This window comes from Schistocerca gregaria, chromosome 6 (genome assembly GCF_023897955.1).
Source record: "Schistocerca gregaria isolate iqSchGreg1 chromosome 6, iqSchGreg1.2, whole genome shotgun sequence".
NCBI classification, from domain to species: Eukaryota; Metazoa; Arthropoda; class Insecta; order Orthoptera; family Acrididae; genus Schistocerca; species Schistocerca gregaria.
Window position 1 is genome coordinate 99,659,125 of NC_064925.1, and position 18,923 is coordinate 99,678,047.

General features: G+C 38.2%; 1 protein-coding gene across 1 annotated transcript in view; it reads right to left on the minus strand.

Annotated features, from left to right (window-relative positions):
* LOC126278086 (cytochrome P450 4g1-like) overlaps positions 1-18,923 on the minus strand; it is a 104,619-nt gene that overhangs the window by 13,297 nt on the left and 72,399 nt on the right. Inside the window, exons 4-5 of the mRNA XM_049977930.1 lie at positions 10,790-11,020; positions 5,712-5,912 (exon numbers count right to left, since the gene is read on the minus strand). Of these exons, the coding sequence (XP_049833887.1) occupies positions 5,712-5,912; positions 10,790-11,020 (432 nt within the window). The remainder of the gene's footprint in view (positions 1-5,711; positions 5,913-10,789; positions 11,021-18,923) is intronic.

An 18,923-nucleotide genomic window follows, 5' to 3' on the forward strand; every position in this document is an offset into this window, starting at 1 on the left:
TTATGTCTCTTTATGCATATATGTTAAATTCTCCTTATAAGTTTCGCTGCGTGGAGTGTTTCTTTTCCTCTGAGTCATACTGCAGTGTACTTTTAGTATGATTAAAAGAATTAATACTTGGTTCCTACATTCACAGCCCTAATTGATGCACTTCAGACAGTTCTAAAATATGTTATGGTTTTGAGGGCACTGTGAAAGAAAGAAATAAGATTTTTTTTCGAAAATGTTTTGAACTATTCTTCCACGGCAAAGCTACTTCCGACGTATTTTCTTTTTGGAAGGTGTGGTGTGAATAGACTACGCTAGCAGAACCAACTCTTGTAAGTCATTCTGCTCCACGTTATCGCTTTCTAACTGTCTGTAAAGGTAATAAGCCTCTGCGAAGCAAATGAATCGATTTATTCTCTATATTCATCTTCATATTTGTGTACCTGTGTCTTTCATATATCCTTTCCATGTTATTCTGTTTGAATGACACGAGTGAATAACAACAGTAGTAATTTCCGTCGGAAGGCAGAACTATTTAACATTACCGTACATCGCTTGCCTGGACATGTATATACTTAAGCTGGCAGGACCGACTGTGATCGTCTCTGGCTACCCACTCCCCACTGAAAAGTGGAAGGCACTCTCTGTTCACCTGCTAAGTCGCTCAGGATTGACCAGGTGTCCTCCAGACACTCTACTAACTGGAGGTATTGTAAAGTATCTACTGTGTAACATTTAACCATCTTTATTTGTGCCATTTTGGACATTTGGGGAAAATTATGTTGTTGACTGCAGGAGACGTTTCAGAGATGAATTTATTATTTCTTGTGCATTTGAGAACATGTACTTTGTGTATGTGTGAATTGCCCGCCACGTAAGATGTAGTACGAGGAAACTTCATTCTCTCATACAGTTACTAAAATCAAAGTGCTTTCAGTGTGTAAAATAAATTCGTGGGTCGTAATTGTGACAAGCATGGGGCTGAACTGCATTTTTTTCATAAGTTTTCGGGATTTGGAAGTAGATGGTTACACTTAGCTTGAATGTCACATTGGCAACCTTAGGATCTAAATTTGCCCTTATTTAACTTTCAGTAAAAGCTTCCACCTTCAGTGCGACAGTGATTTCTACCAACCTGTCTAAATTTAAATTGATTTTTCTTTCGAAAACAAACGGGGTTTCTTTGTGTGAATCATGGCGTGTTACACAATATATTGCTCTGAGTACAGCGTATTGCAGTTCCTTATTAATTATTGGATGGATCTTGGTTTGCAGGGCACACAAATGGTTACATGGTCAACTCTTTCTCATCGTTTCGGAGTAGTGTAATTTATTTTTCGCGGTTTGTGGACTTAGCCAAACTGAGTTCCTTCTTTCGTTAGTTTCGCAGCAAACACTTACGCCTTCAGTATTTATGGGATATTTGGGCATAGAACTAAATTTCAGTTTTATTTTATTCAGGAAGTTATGGGGTTTATTTGTGTCTACAGTGGCATGCTCAATCGCATGTTGTTCGTAGTGCACTGATTTGCAGGTTCTTATAGTTTGTCGGACGGATCTAAATCTGCGAAACGTATGTAGCACCTACACGTGCAAATTATTTTTCTTTTCATTCACTTTATGGAATTTAGTAGATTTCTCTTCGTTTGCCACTGGCTCCAGGTTGAGTTAAGATCCTCTATGCTAAGTTGGCAGTGGGCTCCATAATGGTATCAGCAGTGGAAAGCAATGCTTATCTCTGTTTCTTGAGGCATGAAACGAAGTGTGATTATGGAATTTACATACCACTTCAGGCCTCCTTTGGACTCGTATTCGGAAGGATGATGTTCCGGCCATCCTGATTCCGGTTTTCCGTGACTTTCCCAAATCACTTCAGGCAGATGCCGGAATGGTTCCCTTGAAACCGCACAGCTGATTTCCTTCCCCATCCTTCCCTCATTCGACGGGACCGATGACCTTGCCGTTCGGTCTCCTCCCCCAAATCAACCATCCAGCCCCCATCGCTACTCAATTTGGTGCAGTGATAAACTTAATTTAACTCTCATATGAAGTAATAATCAAAACGATGTAAAATGTTCATAAGTATTCTTTTATTCCCTTTTCGTGGATGTACATAACTTTTGTGGTGAAAAAATCGTTTGAACTGAATGTTTAAGAACTTATCATTCCTGTGTCACTCTCGCATCTCCGCCTTTAATCCATTCGTGGTGGAGTAAGACAAAATTTTTATTAGTGAAATTAGATATTTTGATTATTTGGTTGAAGGAACTGAAGACAGTAAAGCCATTAGTTGCGTTTTCCTAGATCCACTGCCACATTCATCCCATGTATGCTTCAGGAAGACAACTAACAAAAATAAAGAGCAGGAGTATATTACGGTAACGGTTCGATTTTTGACGATACCGTAAAGACATTTCCGTTAGCGACTGTTCCCAAGACTACAGCTTTTTCATATAATGGCGACCTGTGACAAAATCCTGTTATGTGTAGATGTATTTACCTAACAATGGTAATTACTCTCATAGTATTTAACTAAAAGTGTTGTAACACGTGTATATTTCTATTGTCTATTGTCAAACCACAATTTATGAAAGATGTTTATATTTTATTAATAAGATTAAGTAGGAATAATTAATATTTGTCATTTTGGAAATAATTGTGGTAGGAGGGAATGTCTGCACCAATGTATTGTTGGCGGGAGAGACCGCACATTGATATAATTTTAAAAAAGGGCGGGAGAGACCGCGTGTAGATACATTTTAAGAAAAGAGCGGGAGAGACCGCGCATTGATACATTTTGTAATGGTAGCAGGTTTTGTCTGCACCAGAAAGCATTGTTGGCGGGAGAGACCGCACTTTAGCATTCGTAGGAAGTCAGTAGTAAGCGAGATGTGAAGCGAGTCGGTAGCAGGTCTGAAGCGAGAGGTTGACAGAAGCGGTGTGCCTGCCAACCACCAGCTATGATTTACAAGAGATTATATCCGGATGTACAGGGACATCAGCTAAATATTATCATAAGAGGAACTAATATTATTGAATTACTTTTTTTGAGAAACTCAGGACTATTGAAGGTATGTTTGCGCAATTCTAGTTGCAAGATTATTGTAATAAGTAAGTCCCATTTGAACGTTTGTAAAATCGTTTCATTACCAGCAGTAAATATTTGAAGAAACGTTTCCAGAATATAATTAATTTTTGCCAGCAATATTGCATTACTGATTATAATCCATCCCAAAAACAATCAACGTAAAACTGCAAAATTATATTGATGTCAAGAAAAAGTTTAACTATGAATTACGTAACTTCAGTCAAATGAATTAAAGAATAATGTCAGCTTTGCTATTAAAGAATAACGACAGCTTTGGTAATAAATGCAGCCACTTATTATGGCAGCCCACCAGCAGCTAATAGAGTATAGTAAAACAGAGTAAGTATGTTTTCATGTCACAGTTCGATGTAGCAGTCAAATGGAGGTCCAGTAACAGTAAAAAAGGTAACTAACAGTTTTGGGTTATTGCAGGTAATGACTGAGGGCCACGACGACGACACACTCTATGTTTCGTCGAAATAATCAGCAAATCACTTTTAATACGCAGCATTTAAATTTGTATGCGAAGATTGCACTTATTATTATTGAGAAAGAGCATTAATTTCAAAGGGAAGATTTCATTTGTTATTATTAAGCAAGAGATATAAATCCTAAGGTAAGGTTTCATAGGTTCCTGTAGAAGGGAAGGTTGCGTAACAAAAGAGATACAGAGGAGACTGGAAGGTTTCAGTGTCACTTTTGTTATTCTCATAGTATATTTCTTTTCCTTCTGTGCTATACTGTAGCAGTTCTTTCTATGTTTGGTCCAAGTTACACTTTTGGTTTTTGTACCGAAACAAGTGCCATCTCCTCAGAGTCATCTATAAGTTTGTTACCGGAAGGGAGAGAGGACTGTCCATGGCAAAGATTCCTATTTGCTCAAAATATTCACTGTTGAAAAATGTAGGTTAAGTATAGGGCATGATGAAATAGCGTTGTTATATCGGCTTGGAACTTTTTGCTGATAGGGAACGATGAATGCACGCGAGGGACTCTAGCAAAGAGTGAGACGATGTCGGAGCTTACTAATAGGTCGGACTCATTGAGTTGAAGTGACATCACTCTATTAATAAAGTCGCCGGAGTTGTGAATATGATGCCAGAACTTTCCCATCTAAGGTCTCACTTTTAAGTAGACTCCCCCTCACGGGAGCTCTCTGCACAATTTACAGACACATCATGCGAAAGTTAGTGTCGTCTTTAAGTTCTGCGCTCAAGTGTATTTCTGTACTACAGCGTACGAAATTGTTATATACAGTTATTTGCACTCTTTTTGAAATTGCAATTTCATTAAACGACAGAGCATTTAATAATTGCTCACATATCATTACATCCTGTAATATTATTGGCTTCCGTCGTATGAAAGCTGTGAGTACTCTTGGCAAGGCATTCACTTAGCTGTGTATTAAATGATCAACTTATGAGATGAGACCTATTCTTTGAAAGACATTTGTTTTACATAATTTTCGTAACTGTAAAGATGCGAATCTAGCGCGAACACTAATACATGCATTGCGCAGTCAAAGAAACATTTTAACAGAACCTGAACTGAGCGCTCCGCTTCGATCTATATGTAAAAACAACCTTTGTAGATCTTCAGATTTTATAGTACTTCTGCTTGTAATGTGAAAGCGTAAAGAAAGTAGTCCTTAAGCCATAAAAGTCAGCGGCCTTGCCAGCGTGCAGACAACAGTTATTAATCAGTAAAATTCAAGTAATTTATGTTCGATACTGTAAATCGGCAAGTTATGGTTATGAAGGTGTTGAACGGTGCAAGAATTGTCTCGAAGGAAGGAGAAAATTAACGACTGTAATTTGTGACAAAAATGTGAACCAATAAGCTAGCACAGGACAGGCTGAAATCTGATCGCACCATACAGTCAGAAAATTACTTAAGTAAGCTATACTGTCTATAAATAAGCCTTAATTGCTTGTGAGAATTATCTGAATACATTTAGTGTTTACCAGATTTCTTAATCTTTTCTTTTCCTTTATTTTTTTTACCTCAATTTCATATCATTTTTATAAATGTCAAACAGCCTTTACTACAGCAGAGAATACTGCGGCGACCTGGTCGTAGACAAGCCCGCTCCTTGTCTTCTATACAACTCATAGCTGCCCCATTATTGATGATTTAATTTGCAAATGCAATTTTTTCATTGTTCATTGTTAAAGGTCCCTTAGGTGATTATAAATTTCATACTGATTACGTAAAGGAATCCGGGTTGTTCTTTTCCAAATAACAGAAGACTTTGCGTAATCACAAACTAGCCTCCTTCTGACAACGATCAGGAGCCGACCAGAAGACGGACGTCTTCGACCGCTTTCGTGTTTCCTGTGGCAAAGCTGTGCCAAACTGGGAACACAACATTCTAGTATGAAACACAATATATATATAAAACTGAAAAAAATTGAAAAACATTTAATTTATTTAAGGTACTTAATGTGTGATGAGATAAGAACAAGTAATATTTCACGACCATAATTGCTGAAACTGCTTAATTTTGTATGGTTGACATGCGGTAAAACCAACAATAAAATACTGTCTCCACAGTTAGCAGAAAACTGCCCTTGAAATTTACTATTAAAATTTTCGCAAGGAAAGAATCATTAAAATTAACTGAATCCGCGAGTACCTTTAGAATGGCGTCGATGACTTTAAGCTGGGAAAGGTCTGCAGTGGTGACAGGTCGTAAGTAGTCGTCCCCAGTTCCGAAACACTCGTCCAGTTCGCGCTGCGCCATCTCTTGCCACTCTGGGTGGAGCCCGAGCAGAGACAGTGCGTAGCCCATCGTGCTAGTAACGGTCTCGACGCCAACCGTCGCCATTGTCGCTGCCTGAGAGGGGAAAAAGCTGTGAGAATTCACACCGTCACACATGTTGCAGTGCAGAGTTACACACCGGCTGATACTCTTCTACTTCATATAACACATACAAGGTTTCTCAACTCATTTGCTTATATTAGATCGAGGACCAGGGTGTGCTTAATTTCGTGCTGTAGAGTGTGACAGTGACTGTGTGAGGAGGAAAATTTGTTAAACAAAGTAGTCTTCTTTTGCTCCTCTTTACCTCACAATGAGACCCATAAAATAGTTACAATAACAGCGGAAGGATTCCACGTCCTCGAATGAAAGGAGTAAACGCAGTATTTTTTTTTAATCGCCAGCTGATCCCTTAAACATTTTCTGCTTCTTTGTAGAAAGATCTATTTAATTATGCTGAAATCTGCTTACTGAATGTAGATCATTCCTGGAGCGCAATTTGTGCATTTTTATCACTGTTGTTATTGACGTATGGGCTATGCAAACCCTGCAATACCGACCCTTTTGAGTTTATAGGCTTCGAGCTCTGTAATCCCTGCTAAATTTCACCTGCCTTTGTACCGTTTGTCAGACAATTCTAAGCCAAAAAAGGAGTCACCACGAGGGAGTTATACAAATTGGTATTCATACAGGTATCGAGGGCAAATGCAAAATTGTAAATTTTGGCAGCCGATAGATGAAGGTGTGCTGCTGCAGCGCAATTTCACCGCGCAGCTGGCAACGATAGTAAACAATGGACATGGTGATAGCAGGGCGTAAATTCTAGCCGAATTTCATTCCGTGCACTCAGTTGGACAGTAGCTACACCGCCCAAACAGACGCGTAAATAATACACGCACATGTCACCAATTGACCCAGGACATCATAATTTGCCTCCATTCCCTGAGGAGGGCATCTATGAGGGACGTTTGAAAAGTCCGTGCAAAAACAAAAACTACTTACGTGTTTGGGGTAAACCTTTATTACTTTTCGACATAGTCTCCTTTTAGACTTATACACTTCGTTTAACGCTGTCGTAATTGGTTGATCCCTTCCGAATCATACGAATTGTCCAAGTCTGCAAAATAGCTATTAGTTGCTGCAATCACCTCCTTGTTTGAATGAAATCTTTGTCTCGCTAGCCATTTCTTCAAATTTGGGAACAATAATAGTAGTTCGAGAGAGTCAAGTCTGGAGAATAGGGGGGATGTGAAAAGAGTTGGAATCCTATTGCCATTAATTTTATTACCAAAACTGCTGAGGTGTGTGCTGGTGCATTGTCGTGATGGAAAAGGACTTTTTCGGAGTCCAATCACCAGCGTTTTTCTGGCAGCCCGGTTTTCAAACGGTCCAGTAACGATGATTAATTTGCATAGTTTTACCCTTTTCCAGATAGTCGATGAGGATTATCCCTTGTGAATCCCAAAAGACAGTCGCCATAACCTTTGCGGCCGAAGGTCTTCGACTTTTTGGTGAAGATTCTCCCTTGGTAACCCATTGTTTAGATTGTTGTTTGGTCTCAGGAGTATAGTAATGTATCCATATTTCATCCACAGTGACGGAACGGTCTTGCGGATTCTTCCTCAACAGCTGCAAACCATCCTTGCAACACTTCTCACGATTCCGTTTTTGGTCAAGTGTGAGCAATCGCGGAACCCATCTTGCGGATAGCTTTCTCATGCCCAAATGTTTATGCAAAATATTATGTACCCTTTGATTCGAAATGCCCACAGCACTAGCAATCTCATGCACCTTAACTCTTCTGATATCCATCACCATATCACGGATTTTATCAATGATTTCTGGAATCGTAACTTCCACAGGGCGTCCAGAACGTTCAGCATCACTTGTGTCCATATGGCCACTCCGAAACTTTTAAAACCAGTTAGAAACTATTCTAATCGAAGGTGCAGAGTCACCGTAATGTTTCTCAAGCTTCTCTTTAGGGTCCCGAGGCGTTTTGCCTTTCATAATGTTTAATCACCACATGAAATGCTTTTTCGTCAATTACTCGACTTCCTTGAGTCACGCGAATGCCAAACATAAAGAAATAGACGACTATGGCTGAAAATTGGTGTGCGTTTTTTCCAAAGATGCTACTAACCAAACATGACCTCGATACGCGCCGGTGGTTCCATCTCTCGGACTTTGCACGGGCTTTTCAAACGCCCCTCGTAGCAACCTTTGTCAATGAGTGCCAAGCCGAATAACTGCTTGCATAAGAGCGAGAGGTGAACCAACGCGTTATTGACCTGCTCATTTGTGAAGCTCTTTCTCTTCAACAAAGCATTCAGTTTTTCAGAAAATATAACCATTTGAAAAGTGAGAATTTCAGAGACTTTACTGGTCTCATACAGATATGATTTTATACTTATAGTCTGAAACAGAGAGCGAAAATTTGTACCAAGGTCGGGAATCGAACCCAGGTTTCCTGCTTACTACGCTGGTCCGTTAACTGCTAAACCATCTACGCACAGTGGTGCATACAATTGCACTGATTACCCTGACACGCCAGCCTCCTCAATCCAAATTGTCACTGCAGCCCCAGTCTACTTTAAATTCTCCCTTAGACACGAACAGAACTGCCGAGGCTCTCCATTTTCTGGAACAGCACCTCATCATCGAACGTAAATGGGGTTCAAATGGCTCTGAGCACTATGGTACTTAACATCTGAGGTCACCAGTCCCCTAGAACTTAGAAGTGCTTAAACCTAACTAACATTAGGACATCACACACATCCATGCCCGAGGCAGGATTCGAACTTGCGACCGTCGGTCGCGGGGTTCCAGACTGAAGCGCGTAGAACCGTTCGGCCACATCGGCCGGCGTACATTTTATGCACTACCATCGTAGTCTGCGTGCCAATGTTCTCTTTCGCCATAGCAATAATAAATAAATCCTAAGAAGTAACCTAAAAAGATTTATATTAATATGTTTACTGTTTCCTGCTCTACTGATTTTTCTGATATTATTTTGTAGAGGATATCTGAAATTCAAAAGCTGTGGTCGAAAAAGAAATTTTATGCGTCAAATCTATTGTAATGTTATCAGTTGACGTTCAAACAGCTAGCATATTTAGTCAGTTTTTTTGTTTAATTAGCTGCAAATGACACAGTCAAGTGTCGTTGTCTCATAATCAACAAAAATTGTAGAGCCTCACAATGTTACATGACAGGTTTTCTCTAAAACTGACACAACACATTTCAGGATATTATATACTCTGCTACGGTACTGTAGACAAAAAACAGTACCACGAGTACCTGACCAGTCAGTTAATTCTCCTTTTCCCTTCTTTTACTACAGTGAAGGACTGCAGACTTGAAAGCCTTGGAGTTGGTTGGGAAGAGAAAGGTGTTTTCTTAAAGAAACAGTCATCACCATGAACTTATAAGAGATCTGAGCTGCATTTCAGTGCAGGTAGCCAAAACAGCATACACTTTGTACAATTCTCGCACTCTAAAGAACGAACAGGAGCAGCTGTGTGGCAAAAAATAAAACTGTCCGAAGAATCTTCTTAGAAAGATAAAAATCTTAGCCAGGTGTAGCCTTCCAGAGGGCAACATAAGAAACGCTGTTGCATCAGCAGCCACACCACAATCGATAGTTTTGGTTTAAATTTCAGAAGAAAGTATTCCTATTGGCTCGTAGTGTTATTTTCTCTAGGGCACACATTTTCTCGAGTGTGCCTACATGCAAGACTTTCGATAGATTCGCTTCATAATCATATCATAGAGTTAGAGAATTTCCCTGCCTTCATCCCCAGGCCACAGCACAATCGGTTTGTAATAAAGAAAACAGCAAGCATAGGAGTTTGTGCAACTGTATTACAAATTTCTTACTGCATGGAACTCGCATTGCCTGCAACTACTGGTCAGTGCCATTCCGGCTCTGACAGAGACTACCAGGTTCCAAAGGGTAAAGACAGAGAACGCTTGCTTCTAGGTGTTCATGCAATGAAGATTTACAGGCCAACAATAGAAAAGATAACTTATGAGGCGAGCCTGGCTGTCATATAGAAGGATGTTTCCACTTTAATACTGAGTATAGAGGGCAAGGTGAACTCATAACCAAGGTCGCTACTTCTGTTGGCTTCCACATTTATGCTGGCAAAAATATGCCAGTAATCGGTCAGTGTTGCAAGCACTGATGTGGTAGGGACACGATGTGAGTTAATTTTCTACATGAGCCAGCTGCATAGTTTTAACTCTTCGCAGCCAGATAATTGCTTTCATTGTGCACTTTGGCGATTTATTGGTGTTTGTGCCCTTTTTCCGTAGTCTTTCTGTAACCAAACAATCGCTTTTGCATTCATTGTCATATCCACGAATTATTCTCATAATTATGCTGTTATCATGCCCACCAACCCACGCCAAGGTTATATTTCACAATTATAATCCTCTGTATATTCGTTAAATGTTCACTGGTTATTCGTAGTGGGTAATTCAAGTGTTACTGAGCTGCGATAATCAATTTGATTGTTGTCGAGACCGCTTGTTTCCGCTATAGATAGATTATGCCTTCTGTCATTAATATATCTTAGTGTAAGGTGTGGTGCACCGATTTTCATACTTGGGCCTTTGAGAAAGATATTTCCGTTTATATGGCGCTATCATTTCCTTCAAATTAATTTTCTTGACCCTATGGGATGCTTCACTTGTCGGTGGATCACAAGAGATTGGACTGTAGCAACTTAGAAGCAAGCTAAACAGCACAACTGATACCCGATAAAAAGAATGGTGCCTTAACTTTTCAAAAATTCATTGCTTACAAGCCTACCAAAGATAGTTTCTGATATCTAGTTCTGTTCCCTGTTGGACATATAATGCATAAGAACACCACAAACGAGTCACTCTTGTAAGACATGTAACAAGTATGGAAAATTTACTTACATCTCTGGAGTGAGGATACTCACTTCATCATGAAGTTCCTTGTCAGTAAATATAGTTCCTGAATTCTTTTCTTTAAGAATCCAAGCCAAGAGCGTTCTTTCACTGGCCTTTGAACTATCAGGTCTTTTCCTGCCTAAGGCGAATACACGGTCAGTTATGTGTCTGACAACAGTTTTGAATTTTGTCAACATCCGACCTTCTCTAGTCATCCACCTGGTCCAGCTGAATACGGTCATTGGACGGTATAAAATTTCCTGTCAACAAAGACATGTGAGTTTTAGTATTAGAAAAGATCTGTTGCGCTAGGCATTCATATTACTCATCAGTTATAATGGCCCAAAGGGATAATATTGTAACCTGAAGTGATTTATATGAGAAGTTTTGATAGTCTCAACACTGAAATGAATTTGTTTGAAATATTCAGTATTATAAGGAGTATAAAACGAGATACATTTTACATAAACTGTTAACAAATGTTGTTATAAATATGTGTGGATATAAAATATAACTAGAAATCATGTTCTACTTGCCACAGTAGGTTGTAAAAACATGTACTTCTGCAAACAAATAAATATTGTGGAAATAATAATAGAGAAGTTAGGGTAATAGAGAAGTTATGTTCAAAAAGACGCCCTACAAATTTTACCAGAGTATACTAGTGTACTAACTTTTATTTTGGTTAACATGGGTAAAAATAAGCACATGGATTAAAATGAATTAATATACCATCCTTACCTCTATATTTGAATTGTCTCAAATTTAGTATTTGATTTAAAAAAACAGTTCTGTTTTCACAAATAAAATACGTAACTCAAATAATGTGTTATAGACTTGTGCAGTACACCTATAATTATTTATCTGGTCATATTAACGACATTTTCAACACAAACATACTCACTATCAGCTACAAAAAACTTTTCACAATCTTAGTTTCACATAATGTATGATTATCAAAACTCTCATAGCTTGATTTTCTTAATCTTCTTGGTTTCTACGGATTTGTAATTTTTTCTGTATGTATAACTAGTAAGTTGTAATTGTTTCATTGCCCAACAATTCAGTCACAGATAGAAAAAATATATATTGAGGGATTATGTGAAATTGCTGAAAATAGTAGGACTGCTGAATTTGTACTGCAATGAGGTTTCTATATCAAAGCAAGAGAAACTCAAGTGGAATCCATAATTGTGTAGCTTCTGCAGCCAGTGTCATGATGATTAGAATTCTTCTAGGTGTTGTTCGATGTCATTGTATAAAAACCTTTAATTATAAATTGTAAAACTAACGTTTTGACATTGTTACAACCAGGGTAACACTGGCTGACGTATTGATACCGATCGCCCGCCATAAACAGAGACCCCTTTCCCCCACCATAGCAGTCTTGACCTGATGATGGTCATTGTAATACACTTGAAATGTTTTTTTTTACAATTTATAATTAAAGTATTTCATACATTGACATGTTACAACACTCAGAAGAATTTTAATCGTCAAGTGAAATAGTTTACTCAGATAATCGAATTATACAGTATTTCATTAAGTTTTGCAATTAAAGTATCATATTCAAATAAACGTAATAACATCAATATTATTATACAGAAGTCATCTGAAGAAGCTTCAGTACATATTTATTTTTAGGTCCTGTATTAGTGTACTAGATTCTTAATAGATTTTCTAAATTACTCTGACAAAATGGCTTTCGTTCTCCTGTTGCTTTGATATAAACAACGTCTTACAAACATATTCATCTTGCCTGAGTTCATCAGTCATTAAAGTTGTCTCGATTGTCTCTGTTTTTCCTTCTACTGCTCTAAAAGTTTTGCAGTATCGTTCTTTCTAAAAATTGGAAGTTATATATTCTCGCTTATGGTTTTATACACATCATTTCCTTTTTTATTTACATATTTTAATCAATTCTGCACCATGAAGAAATACCATTAAGAAACTAATAAATGTTCACAACATGAGTAAATGTCTTTTGTGTTATCTTGTTTAAGGTGTAAGTAGGCTGTTTAGGTTTTCTTATAGGTAACGCCACATAGCGCTCTATATGAAAAATCACTGGCTGTGCCGTGTGCAGTCTGTGGCTGGTTTGCATTGTTGTCTGCCATTGTAGTGTTGGGCAGGGGCAGCTGGATGCTAACAGCGCGTAGCGTTGCGCAGTTGGAGGTGCGCCGCCAGCAGTGGTGGACGTGGGGAGAGAGATGGCGGAGTTTTGAAATTTGTAAGAATTGGTGTCACGAACTGATATATATACTATGACTATTAAGGTAAATACATTGTTTGTTCTGTATGAAAATATTTCATTTGCTAACTATGCCTATCAGTAGATAGCGCCTTCAGTAGTTTGAATCTTTTATTTAGCTGGCAGTAGTGGCGCTCGCTCTATTGCAGTAGCTTGAGTAACGAAGATTTTTGTGAGGTAAGTGATTTGTGAAACGTATAAGTTAATGCTAGTCAGGGCCATTCTTTCGTAGGGATTTTTGGAAGTCAGATTGCGTTGCGCTAAAGATATTGTGTGTCAGTTTAAGCACAATAATGTATAATTTTCCTAAGGGGACGTTTCATTTGTCGACCCTTAACCAAGGATACCTCACTGGAATCTTCTGATATTTTCCTTGTAGTTTGTGTAATTAGTGTAGATTTTGTTTATTGCTAGCGCGTAATTGTAGAGAGAATCTCCTTTGTAGTTGTAGCCTTTCATTGTTGTACAGTAAAACAGTTGTGGCATGCATGTAGATTTGCACCAAGTATTTCGCAGCTACGCTTGCAATTAACTAGATATTATTTTCAGTGCTATGTTAATGTGTTCTCTTATTTTTGTTCTTCAAATTGTGTTTTTCTGTGTTGTCGTGTGAAAAATTGTGACAATAATGGCGTGTGAAAAACGTAACACTAGGCTCCAAAGTAAACTGAGAAATGACAGTGAAGACGAAAGCAGTGTGTTAGCGTCACCATGTAATGAATTCACTAACGTTCAAAGTAGTAATTTGGTAATAGCGCATAGGGAAATGGAGCGGGTTGCAAATAATGGCGTAGGCAGTGAAACAATTAGTGAACAGGGAAGCACTATCGATCGATCGGTCGGCAACAGCTCGCCTCAGGATTCCGAAATGACAGGGCACAATCTTGCAAATACTGTAGATTCAGATTTTGCGTCCTCACCGTTTTCTCAAATAAATCAAGACACATTTTCCGCTTTTCAAAATGCGAATATTGCTGGTTCAAATGCACTGCCGAAAAGCACTGAGGAACATGTTTCAGACACCAGTGCACTGTTATTACAGTTAATGCAACAAATGGGACAAAGGCTACAAAAGTTAGACACAACGCTTGAACAAAATCAGAAACAAATGGGACAAAATCTTCAAAAGTTAGACACAATGGAACAAAATCTTCAAAAGTTAGACACAATGGAACAAAATCAGAGACAAACACAGCAACAGTTGGACACAATGGAACATAATCTTCAAAAGTTAGACACAATAGAACAAAATCAGAGACAAACACAGCAACAGTTGGACACAATGGAACATAATCTTCGGAAGTTAGACACCACACTTGAACAAACACGTGACGATTTAACTACTGAGTTACATAACATTGAATCGAAATGTCAAAAAATCTGTAATGACGTAAAAACACAAATTTGTGAGCATTTTCAACCTATTTTTTCGCGGCATGAAAACTCATTACAGAATCACGAAGCAGCCATAAAAGAATTGCAAACTGTTGTTCGTGAAAATCACGACACCTTGCAAGCTAAAATGGACTCAGTTGCATCCACCGATTCGGTTACGCAACTTGCAAGAACTCAGGAAAACTTAAAGGACACAGTAGATTCGATTTCAACACAAATGAATCCTCTGAAACTTGGTTCAGAAAAACACACTGAGGAAATGTGTTCACTATCGGAGAAAGTAGCCGAACTTTCGGATCAGTTCACTAATTTATCTACGAAGGTAGATGATAATCTGAATGACACAAAACCGGTAGTCTTTAATGACACAGAAGAGTTCGAACAAATTAGGAAATTCAAACAAAATCAGAATCAAATTAATACGCAACACCAAAGAGAAATCCGGGAAGTACAAGATCAGCTGACACAGGTAATACAAGAATTACGTATTTCAGAGGACACTCGCACTCCAATACGGGAAGAGGGAGATAAGAATACGGAACTGCCACAAAATAACAACACAGGGCACTTTGGAGATTATGAAAGAAATTGGCAAAGTACACCGAATTTTGAGATGGAACCGCCGAAACGACGTAACAATGACCGATATGCGACCCGCCGACACGATGATTTTGACTATAAGCTGTTCATTACTGCACGTAAATTCAAATCATTTAAGAATTCTGGCAACGACATTCATCCACAAGCGTGGCTCCATCAATTCTCTCATTGTTTTCCTCCCAACTGGTCATTAGCGCACAGATTAGAATTTATGTGTGGCTACTTGGAGAATGAACCAGCTGTAAGAATGCGATCGGTCATTCACGATTGTCATAGTGAAGGAGAATTTTATCATGCCTTCCTGTCAGCATATTGGTCTCAAGTTACACAAGACCGAGTAAAACATGGCATCATAATGATGAAACATTTCGAACAATCTGAATTTTCCAGTCTTGTGAAATATTTTGAAGACATGTTGCTTAAGAATCAGTATGTTTCAAACCCATACAGCCCCACAGAACTCATCCACATTTTCTTAATGAAATTGCCTGAACATTTACGACATATGATTTTGGCGGCCGTTGCAAAGATGACATTGAAGCTTTTCAGGGACTCTTACAAGAATTAGAAATTGACACTGACAATCGCGGAACGCGAAAACAGGAACACAACAATTACAGGTCACATCCGTCGCAATTCCGCGATGAAAGAAATGATAACTGGACACGACAAGACTATTCTCACAATACAAATCGTGACCAAAACAGACACCACCCGTATGACAACCGTTGGCAGAGTAGTAATAATTACAGGGAAAGGTCACCTCTCCGCGGTAGTGACTATCACAGACACAATTAGAGAAACAGACAATATGGGAACAAAAATAATTACTATCAAGGGAGACAGAATAACTTTAGACGCAACGGTCCAGCGCGCAGTTACGGTTCAGAGAGAAATTCTCCACCACGTGACCGACAAGAAAGAAACTATGGAATCTACCGACATGATGACAGACGATATGATCGTAACGACAGACCTGAATTGCAGCAGAACTGGCGGGAATCAAACAGAGCAGGGCCCTCTCGGCAAGGTGAATTTGTAGAAGTTAGGTCTCCTAATCCCAATAACGACGCGCGCCAACAAAGAGACAGACAATGACTCGCACCGCAGGCAGCCGCGTGCGTCGGCTGTCTCAGAGAAAAATAACATAAGCTAACCTTGAGCAAAATTCCAGTGTTCCTTACCGACGTAACCACATGATAATTGCTTTTCAGTTGACAGTCTGCGCACTAGGAAGAGTAAAGGTTTACACCACATTTCACATGTAAAACCATTTATTGAAAGATAATCTGCTTTTTAACTTTGTCTTTGCCATAAAGCTGTTCACATCACGTCACTAGTATACTTTGTCACACTAAGAATCTGTCAACATGCAACAATGTTTTGAAGTTAACTATCCAGTCTAGAACTTAGAGAACTTATTTAAACAGTATTTACGAGTGCATTGTTATAGTGAACAGACGTCACACTGTTATTGTGCATGTACATTCTTGCTTGTTAGTTGCACGATTTCGTAACGACGATAAGGCTTACATACTTAGAGCATTTACCAGTACTGCTAATGAGATTTTAATGCAACATTTTGGTTTACTTGAAAACACATTCTTTATTTGAAGTTCATTCGGTGAGATTAAAGATGACTTAGCATTTGGTTTCTCTAATAGCTACACGATTATATCACGACGCTACTAATATGTGACACGATTTACATTGTTGCTTTTGCGGTGTATCTGTTTTATATCTGCACAGTTTTTCTGTATTATTCTAGAAAGTAAAACATGTTTTAGTAGTAACTTTTGTGGTATAGCTACAATGAGACAGCCTTTATCGTAGCACAACAATACGTTACATTATAGTACTTTCTAGATCACGGTAAGGTATGTAATAACTACCATATCTATACGGAAAACATTTCACCTTCGTTTATGACGAGGTAAGTACATTGGCTTCAGCTGAACTTTGCTTACAGAGGACGATAACTACGACAGTTCCACAGAATTATCTTAGAGCAAAACGCACATTTAGCACTACAGGGCACGCATTTGAGTGATTAATTTGGTACTTAAACCATTTATTTATCAATATTGTAGAATTAAAAAGAAAGTTTTTTGTTATACATTTCATTCCATTGCTGTAATCTGCAACACCTGAGGATACAATTGCATTAATCGTCAGGGGGGTACACGCTTACTTTGTGTACCATGTGTTTGGCAAGCACAAGGAGCCCTAGCTAATATGGTATTTGCTTATACAACTTTACACATCGGTACCGTATTACTCTAACACATTAATTATACAGCTATCTGATCATTTAACTGGGAGACACAAACATTCATTTTACTACATCAGTGACAGATGTTTACGTAATTACACAGTTGGATAACTTCACACTTACGAAATTGTATTTTGTCTGTACTTTGTGAACTGTTCATATTTTTTCAGAACCATTGTGATACTATAGGAGCTTTGAATGACATATTTGGTATGAGATAATGATTTTTAAAGTACATTTGAGGCAGATGACACTTGACATGAGCAGAGAATTTTTTTTTTTTTAGGTTTTGAAATTAGTGGAGGAAGCTACGACGATTTTGAGAATTTGACTGAGGTGTTATGATATTGTTATGATGACGATGTGTATTACGCTGTTGCGGTATGTTTATGATCAATAAGCTGATGCTATATGAGTTATTTGGTTATGCTACATATCTGTTATGATGAAATATTGAAGAAGTGTCGACGAATATATATGTGTGTAATAAGGTAAGAAATAATGAGTAGTGGTTAGGGACTCTGATTTGTGAAAAAGGATGTTGGAAACCGAGAATCGTACTTTAAGAGTTATGAAATGAGTGTATATGCGTGAATGTATCACTATGCTGGCGAAAATTATTTGGACACTATTCTATTTAAAGGATTTTGTTTCTACATATTTGTAACGCAAATTCTTGACCTGTGAATTTTTTTATATGGGACTGCCACTGTAGCGGAAACTGGTGTCGTAAATATTTCGATAAGACAGTTAAGTGACCACCTGCATGTAATGCGTCGTGGGCACCCAGCTGCGCGACAACCACCTGACAAAAGAAAGCCATTAGTGTGTGCCTGTCAGAGGCACAGGTGGAGAAAAAAAAGAGGTCATTATCCTCGCTATTGACATTCCTTTGTAGAAAGCACCGCAAATACGACACGCTCATTACTGAGAAAGATACTTACATCTGACACCTGATTATAACAAACGTCTTTCTACGAGAGTTGAGAGAATTCTACTAACTTATGAAATGTCACATGACTATTGAATGATGTTTTTGTGCTTTGTCCATAGTTGCTTATTTCATTTGATATCTGTTTTCCAGCTGTGTTGCATCACTGATTTTATAAAATAAAATTAAATGCATTTGCTAATGTGAACACTTTCTGCCAACAGATCTATTAAATAATAATTTTATGATCCATATTCTTCGAAAAAGGAGCACTTTGAATAGAAAGAACAATAAGAAGGGATTAATCACAGTAACTGAATACAAAATTTTCTTTTCAAGTACACGGTAATATTTTTTTACAATAAATTTTTGTGTTGCACCACTTTAATTACATAGTCATTCAGATGTGATTATAACTTTCCCTTATCTGCATTGTTGTCTTTAGTGCACTATTTTTTCTGCTTGTGGGTTTGTCATGTTTAGGTATAAGCTCTTACATTTATTGCTGCTTGCTTTGGTTACTTGCACTTTTTTGTCATTGCTGTTTGTATTAATTGTTTCTGCTGCATTGCCTCGTCCCTTAGTTTAGCATCTGAGCTCAGTAGGTTTAAGTTAGCTTAAGAGGGGGTAGACTATATAAGAAACTAACTATGATGAATTGGAAGAAAAGCATTGAGAAGCTATAAGAAAATGGTTTGGCCAAAAAAGCAGTGT